At 53.6% G+C, this 7,791-nt stretch overlaps 2 protein-coding genes across 2 annotated transcripts; one reads left to right on the top strand and one right to left on the bottom strand.

Moving 5' to 3' along the window:
• LOC141573568 (vitelline membrane outer layer protein 1 homolog) lies at nt 1–1,084 on the top strand. Its single transcript, XM_074342384.1, has 3 exons — nt 1–255; nt 348–463; nt 720–1,084. The coding sequence occupies exons 1-3, from the start codon at nt 67–69 to the stop codon at nt 1,015–1,017; spliced, it is 603 nt and encodes a 200-aa protein (XP_074198485.1). The 5' UTR covers nt 1–66; the 3' UTR covers nt 1,018–1,084.
• Nucleotides 1,085–1,877: 793 nt separating this feature from the next.
• On the bottom strand, nt 1,878–7,791 carry LOC141573569 (transmembrane 4 L6 family member 5). Its single transcript, XM_074342385.1, has 5 exons — nt 7,453–7,791; nt 2,936–3,016; nt 2,457–2,593; nt 2,050–2,233; nt 1,878–1,972 (listed from the first exon to the last, which is right to left on the bottom strand). The coding sequence occupies exons 1-5, from the start codon at nt 7,624–7,626 to the stop codon at nt 1,958–1,960; spliced, it is 591 nt and encodes a 196-aa protein (XP_074198486.1). The 5' UTR covers nt 7,627–7,791; the 3' UTR covers nt 1,878–1,957.

The raw sequence follows: 7,791 nt of genomic DNA, 5'->3' as shown, positions 1-7,791 counted from the left end.
CCCTTCCGTAATCAGAGTCCCTTGCACACACCTGCACAAGAGGCCGGGGCTCACAGAGGCTGCGGGATGGAGCTGGGTGCGGGAGCCAAGCTGCTGCTGCTGCTGCTGTGGGCGACATGCCGCAGACATGCTAGCGCAGATGGTCTGGGCGGCTACACGTCGGTCATCAGGGTGACCAACGGGGGCCCCTGGGGCGACTGGGCCTGGCCCGAGATGTGTCCTGAGGGATTCTTCGCCAGAGGCTTCTCACTCAAGGTAGGGGCTCGGGCCTAGGTCTCGGAGGAGACCTCAGAGCCGAGGATGTGGTCTTCTGACTCGTCCTCACTCCTCTTCTTGCCGACGCCCAGGTGGAGCCCCCACAAGGCGCTCTTGGAGACGACACCGCTCTGAACGGGATCCGGCTGCACTGCGTGGGGCGGAATGCGGCGCTCGACACTCACGTGGTGGAATCGGAGTCTGGAAGGTGGGGGGCCGGGGCCGAGGATCCTCTAGGGTGGGGGTACGCCCCTTACCCTCCGCCACACACCCCCTCCTGGCAGGCAGGTTCCCCCAGAGCTGTGGGGCAGTTCAGACCTGGGAAGCGGGTGGAAGACCTCCCCTCCGCACCCCGGGGGAGGTCAGGTGACTGGAGCACCTGGTGGGAAGCCCCGAGGTCTGGGTCCAGCTGGAGGTGGGCAGGGGGCGCCCGCGGAGCCCGCTCGTCTTTGCTCCCCTCGCAGGTGGGGCGCGTGGAGGGAGCCCCTGTGGTGTCCCGGCGGCGGCTTCCTCGTGGCTTTCTCGCTCCGCGTGGAGGTCCCTGTGACCCCCGGGGACAACACGGCTGCGAACAACGTGCGCTTCCGCTGCTCCGACGGCACGGAGCTGCAGGGGCCCGGCCTGACCTGGGGCAAATTTGGAGGCTGGAGTGAGCCGTGCCCTAAAGGCTTGTGCGGCTTGCAGACCAAGATCCAGCGGCCCGAAGGCCTCCTTGATGACACCGCCCTAAACGACGCGCGCTTTTTCTGCTGCCGCAGTTGATACCATTGCCCCCCTCTCCCTCCCAAGCCTAGTCTTACCTCTGGTATTAAAGCTTCTCTGTCTTGGCTTTGGTCTGGCTTGTGCTAGGGGTGGGAAACTGCGTCTCTCCGTCTTCCTAACCTAGCACTGGGCCAGGCCCACATTCGGGTTTGGTCTCAGGAGTCCGTAGCAGCCTCCTGAAAGTTACCAACCCATAGTTCAGAAAATACACACTTAAGCACAATTTTGTGTACAAGTTCAAGAAGTCTCTGCAGACATGTCGTCTCCAATAAGAGTCCAGGCTCTTTCCTTTCTGAACCACCAGTGACCTTACATTAAGAAACTTCTACCAAATTAGGAAGTGACAATACTATAAAGTCGTAAGTCTTCATTTTCTAGAGCATAAGAGGCTAACATGTCTTTCCCATAGTTTTCCTTTTGCCCCCTACACAACTCAGTAGCTTTTCTATATACTGAGTCCCATTTAGGGCCTTTGTCCTTGCTGTTCTCTCTTCCTGACCCGGCTGTCCAGATAGCTAGCCCATCCACCAGAGTTCAGCTTCAATTTCACATTCTCGGACTTTATCTTATTTTAAAAAAGTGCACTCATCATTTAAAAAGTGCTTATCACCAACTGAAATACTCTATTGCTTCTTTTAAAAATTGCCCATCTTCCACACCTGGAATGTTAAATTCTTTTAAGAGCTCAGAACTTGCTTGTCTTGTTTACACTGTATTTCCAGCGCACCAATAGCGCAGTAACTATTTATTAAGAAAATAACAAGCGGGGTGTAAGGGCCCCAAACAAGAGAGCTCCAAGCCCCGATGTATCTGGAGGCCTTCCAGCATTCCTTGTATAGAGCACAGTCTGAGACCGGGAGGAGGGCTCTAAATAGTTTATTCCAGGGACGGGGGAGGGCCAGGCGGGCGTCCAGGAGCGACGGACCAGGTCGGTGGAGCCTCAGTGGGGGGCGCCCTGCGGAAAACAGAAAGTGAGGACGCAGCTAGGGAGCAAACAGGTTTCCTAGACAGCTCCATCCCACGCCGTCCCACCTCTTTCTTCCTGCAATCGCCACAGAAGACACCAATGGTCGCGTTCACCAGCTGCAGCCCACACAGCAAGATCTCCAGGCACGAGGCGGCCACCAGCAGCGAGAAGAGAGTCACGTTCCAGTAGACAATACCAGGCGGCTGCACGCACAAGCTCCACTGCGTGCGGTTGTACAGATAAGAGCCCCTGCGGGCGGGGCGGGGCCCCGTGAGAGGAGGTCAGGCGGAGTGCCCCCGCCCCCCGCCCCGCGCACGCGCTGAGGCAGATATGGAAAGGGCTGTTTTGGCCCACGTGGAGGAAGCTCTCTCGAAGCCGAGTCCTGCCTAGGTTTCCAGGCCCACGTGGGAAAGGCAAGTAGGCAGAGGTAGAGAATGGGAGGGACGGGGCTCGAATACAGGCCAAGCCTTACAAGGTCTCTTTGAAGTGGTAATCCCAGGTGTCATTCATTAAGCATTTGGGTCCAATTCGGAGCGCAGTTCCTGATACCGAGAGGCAGTAGATGCCACCAAGCAACCCGAACGCGGAGCAAAAGATCGAGCGCAGCATCTGGATGCAGAATACGAGGAGGAGTGAGTAGCCCCCTCTCCACTCGTGTCTAGACCGCACCTGGCTCCGTCCCTCTTATAACCGCGCTCGTCTCCAGTCACGATAAAAATACATTTCTCGTCAAACCCCGGGGCTTGGAGTTGTGCTCACCCTAGGAGCCAGCGGCCGCGGAGGTTCATGGGGATTGTAGTCCCCTCTGGGCAGGCCCGCTGAAGCCTAAGATTTGCAGGTGCGAGGGAGGAGTGAGGTAGAGCCTAGGAGTCTGCAGAGGAACTCGGGAAGCTAGGAATTCTGTAGACGGGCCGTGGCTTTACGTATAGATAGTCTGAACCTGGATCTTACCCTGCAGCGATTTCCACAGCAGCCTGCACCACAACAGCCTTTGCCCCCTGCGCGGACGGCAGCAATTCCCGGACACAGTATCTATGAGAGAAGAGTCAATGTGATAGCGAGCCCCCCACGTCCCCAACTTGTATCCGTTCTTACCGCCTCCAGGAAGCTGCCTGTGATGGCCTCAGCCCTTTGGACTGCAGGAAGGCCGTATCTCTGGGGCACTGTCGAGCTCTGCTTTAATTTTTCTTTATTTCTGTGCCTATTTATATCTGTCCAGATTGTAGCCTCTAGGAGGGTAGGGCCCAATATCATTATAGCCCCTATAAACGTTCAGTAGGTGCCAACGGAACGGGAGTCAGGAGGCCTGAGTTTAATGCCAACCTTGTGCTCACTGCATACTCCATGAATTGATTCACCTCTGGGGGCCTCAGTTTTGTCCTCTGTAAAATGGGTCTGCAAGACCTACCTCCCAGGGCTGTTCTCAAGATCTTAACGGAATAACAGGTTGACGATGTCAAGATGGGCTAAGGGTAAATGCTCAGTAACTATAAAGTCCCTCAACAGCAGGTAGGAATAGTGGTGTTGGAGTGTCTGGTGAGTTGGGGTTATGGGGGAGGGTGGAGGAGCATGATAGTGAAGACTGCTGGGAAGTGTAGGAATCCCCAAGGTACAGCCCTGATCCTCTTTGTCTTTCTTTCTCCTATAGCCCCGCCCCTCTTAGGACATCAGCTGTTCCCTGTAACAGAAGTTCCCTCATAAGTCGATGCCTCCAAATTCAAACCTGCCTGAAAGACATTCCTTTCCTTCAGTGGGTCTTGAATCTGTCAGTCCTTTCTTCTTCCCCACCGTCAATCCCTAATCGCCTCCCATGAGAATGATGTGCTCAACCTCCATACTAGGTTCCTGTAGCTCTTGCCCTGTGCTCCCCCGCCACTCCATCCTACATTACTACCATCAGATTAAACTTAGTTTTCAACTGATCTTTCCCAAATCCAATCCCTTAGGGTCTCCTCAAAGAGGAACCCATCAAGACTGAATTTGAGGCAGGAATTCAAGGCTCCTGACTTTGGCTCCAGCCTTATCTTTGTTATCCCAGGCCAAGTTCTCTGAAATTCCACAGCTGTTTGGATCTTTGCTTCCTTGGGTGCCTTGTCTGAGTCTGAGCTGAGTGAGTTTAATTCCATAATAGCGTCCACAGCAGCATTACAGAAACACCTGCAGAACTGAATGAATTTTCCACCAGATGCTCCCTGCTCTCACATGTCTGACGGCAGATCTAGGGTCAGTGCTGGCCTCCTTGCTGAGCCTCTCTGGCACTTACTCGGAAGTTCCTGGATCCAGAAATCCCTGGTATTTGGAGTTACCTTTTGGATTCACCAATGTTGAATGACCTCCGCATTGGAGATGTTTACTTCTCTAGTCAAAGGGTTTGTCTCCTCTTGTTTACATTTCTTTCTCGCTTTCTGTGATCTCCTCTGATCGAAAAGAGAAGGATCATTGAAAACGCAAGAGGAAATGTGAAGGAAAAGCCGGGCTGGGCTAATAAGCTAACTCACAAATCCAAGTGCAACAAGTGTCGGATTACTGATCTAAGTTCTGCTGGGCGAACTCCTAAATCTAAGTTATTGGTGGCGGTTTGCTGCTTCCCTGTTCATGTTGTTTGTTTTTTTTTTTTTTTTGCTAGCCAGCTGGATTCTCAAAGAGACATATCTGGCCTTGAAATGTTGGTTTGCTTCCTCCCTGCCTCTACTTTTGTGATAATGATGCTGCTAAAGCTGTTCCACGCCTATTGGCCGAATACCCCAAGCTTGTAATTAATCCTATAAAACCTCACGCACACATCTTGGAGGTGCTGAGAGCTTCTGAGTACAAGCCCCTCTAAGCCTGCCGGCATAATAAGTCTGAGTACTCCAACTCTGAGTGGTGCTTGTTTCTTGCTGGCCTGTCATTTCCGTAACAGAAACACTGAGTTTATAGCTCAAATCTGTTTACTTTTCTCCATCTCCATGGCTGTTGGCCTAGTCCAAAGCCACTAACATCTCCCCTGGGCAACTGCAGTGACCTCATTCTGGGTCCACTGCTGACCTCCTGCTGTCCATTCTCCACCCAGTAGCCAGAGAGATCTTCTTAAGTCCAATAGAAAAGGGACTAACTAGAACTCAGACTTGGCTGATGGGAATGCAATTAATATAAGCACTTCAGACAACTGTTTGGCGATGTCTCTGAGCGCTGAACATTTGCATACCTTCAGAATCAACAGTTTTCCTCCTAGGTATATATTCAACAGAAATGCAATTGTGCATTCACCTAGAGACATTTACAGGAATGTTTCGAGAGCATTATTTGTAATAAACCCACACTGGGATCTCTCCAAGTGTCCCTCAACAGTAGAATGTTAAAGTAAATTGTGATCTATTCACACAATGGAACGCATAAGAAATCATAAACCACGACTATATGTAATAATGTGGATGAATCTTACAAACATAATATTGAGCTCAAGAAGCCAGACCCAGAAGTGTCCATGCTGCACGCTTCCGTTTATATAAAGTGCTTTACAGGTGAAACTAATCAACGATGTAGACGTCAGGATAGTGAAGTCGTTGTTGGTGGGGCGTTCAGGCCTGGTGGGAGGCATGTCTGGGATTCTGGTAATGACCCCTGTCTTGATCTGAGTGCCAAGTACATGGGTGTGTTCCCTTTGTAAAAATTGGCTGAGCAGTACATGAAGGAGCTAGGCATTTGTCTGTATGACGTAAATAAAAAGTTCCCCCCACAGTTTAAGAAGTTCAAAAAAAAAAAAAAGGTAAAAAGTCCATCAGTAGTTTTCTGGGTACTTATAATAAAATTCCAGTTCCTCACTGTGCCTTTCAGGGGTGCTGTGGCCTCTGCCCACCTGAGATCTCGTCTCATTAGACCTCAGCTGCCCTGGCCGCCTGTCTGGTTGTCGCTGCGAGAGCCTGTTTCTGCCTCAGGCTTTTGCACCAGTCCCCCTGTCTGCTACGCCGAGTCCTGCTTTTTGTCATTTGGATCTCAGTTCAGACATCATGTCATCTAGGCCTTTCTTGAAAATGCTATAAAAAGTGGCCCCCACCTTGCCCTCAAAGTTCTTTATGAGCACATCCTGCTTTGTCTTCTAGATGGGCCCTTGCTCGTGTCTTTGCACAGTGTTAACAGAGCGCAGGTTAAGGCACTAGCCTAGGCGCGCAGCAGCCAACACAACAAGCAGGGCTTACGGTCTCGCTTCCTGCTGTGTGTTTCCCTAGTGGGCTCACCGGCTTCAGGGAGAGCGGGGACCTCGCCTGTGTCCCTGTGGGGTAGCACAGACCATGTGACTACATTTGACACAGCATTCTCAAGGGTGGCAGCAAGAGGGTTGCTGGGAGTGAGCAAGTGGAGAGGGCATTGTTGGGAATCTCCCCAGAGGCAGGCTGATAAGATTGTGGCGCTTTAGACTGAGGCTGGAGAAGGGGTGTGATGTGACGGAGCGTGAGTGTGTCAGCCTGGGAGGAGTGTGACGTCTCATAGACAGTTGAAGTCAGAGCCATGGAGTGGAGTCCAACGGCCATAACGCCGTGCGGGAGGGGGAGTGGGAGAGAAGACCCGGACAGACGGACGGACGGACGGACGGGTGAGAGGGGACTGCTGAGTGACGGAGAAGAGGTCTCCCCATTTAGCTAAGGAAGGTGTGGCCAGCAAAAGAGACGCAGGTGAGGCATCCCCCGGAGAAGTTCATCAGCCAACCATCCTGAGGAGTAGGGAACTGTACTGGGTTGATTTTTTGTCTTCATGCCATGAAGATATTAAATTCTCTGGACCTTCCCAAAAGTTCCCCTAAATGGGGAGGGGGTGGCGAATGGGGGTTAGGAAGTCCAGGAAATCTGGGTGTCCCCGTCCCCCACTCCTGCTGACAGATTCTAGTCTCCAGGAAGCCGCCAGGACCCACCCTTCTCCACCATCTGGACCCAGGTTCTGAGTTTATCCATGGCGCCCAGTGCAGAGTGGGCATCGGGAACGTGTGCTGAGAACGAATGGACATGGGGGCGGGGGAGGTGACACCAAGCTGATCTGTGACATCGCTCCCTGGCTCCAGATACTGTCATGCACCTGCCCTCCGCCGCCAAGCCCATCATTATCTTGCCCCGACAACCTCCCACACAATCAGCTGCTCCTTCTGCCTCAACGCTGGTAGCCAGTGTTCCCAGCATCTGCCAGGCAGTGGGGATGGGGGACGGGGCTTGGGGTGGGGTGGGTGCAGGTAGGACATACTCCGTACCCTGGAGGTAACTGTTTAGAGCAGCGAGGCTCCTTCCCCTCAGACATTCAGCTCAGGACCCCGGGGCTCCTCCAGAACCTCCCTTACAGAGCGCTCAGTGTTTGGGGGCAGACTGGACAGGCTCCAGGTCCCCAGCAAGCCACTGCCATCTGGCAGCTATCCTTTTCCCTCTCTCCCTCTCCCTCCTGTTCAGAACCCTGGAGAACGGCACCCAGGCCCCTGGCCTGTGCTCTCAGGCCGGCCCTCTCACCATCAGGCCCCCGCCGATGAAGCCGGCCATGAGCCAGACTTGCAAGCTGATGTGATCCTTGGTCCAGGTGGTCCTCCCGTTGGGCACCAGCAGGAGAGCGTTGGCCGTGATGCAGATCAGGGAGAGGGAGACGAGGGAGAGCCCCACAAAGCGGGCACACTTCCCCGTGCACATGGCGGAGCGTCTGGTCAGGACAGGCCGTGAGTGAAAGTGAGCCCGAGCTCCCCGGGACCCAGAGGAAAACAAGCCTCGAGCAAAGGTCGGGGAGGAGGTGCGCGCAGCTGGCAGGAGCTGATGATAAGGGACAGAGGCACCAGACAACCCGGGGCTGCTGCAAAG

Source organism: Camelus bactrianus, chromosome 16 (genome assembly GCF_048773025.1).
Source record: "Camelus bactrianus isolate YW-2024 breed Bactrian camel chromosome 16, ASM4877302v1, whole genome shotgun sequence".
Lineage (NCBI taxonomy): Eukaryota > Metazoa > Chordata > Mammalia > Artiodactyla > Camelidae > Camelus > Camelus bactrianus.
Note: the sequence above shows the minus strand (reverse complement) of the source record. Positions and strands in the feature narration are given on the sequence as shown.

What these genes read in the sequence shown, in the direction of transcription:
- LOC141573568 (XM_074342384.1), top strand. Translation starts at nt 67, where the DNA reads ATGGAGCTGGGTGCGGGAGCCAAGCTGCTGCTGCTGCTGCTGTGGGCG. An exon ending in CCAGAGGCTTCTCACTCAAG is followed by an intron (nt 256 to 347) that starts GTAGGGGCTCGG and finishes GCCGACGCCCAG; the next exon opens with GTGGAGCCCCCACAAGGCGC. An exon ending in GTGGAATCGGAGTCTGGAAG is followed by an intron (nt 464 to 719) that starts GTGGGGGGCCGG and finishes CTCCCCTCGCAG; the next exon opens with GTGGGGCGCGTGGAGGGAGC.
- LOC141573569 (XM_074342385.1), bottom strand. Translation starts at nt 7,626, where the DNA reads ATGTGCACGGGGAAGTGTGCCCGCTTTGTGGGGCTCTCCCTCGTCTCC. An exon ending in TCATCGGCGGGGGCCTGATG is followed by an intron (nt 3,017 to 7,452) that starts GTGAGAGGGCCG and finishes CTTCTCTCATAG; the next exon opens with ATACTGTGTCCGGGAATTGC. An exon ending in GCTGTGGAAATCGCTGCAGG is followed by an intron (nt 2,594 to 2,935) that starts GTAAGATCCAGG and finishes TTCTGCATCCAG; the next exon opens with ATGCTGCGCTCGATCTTTTG.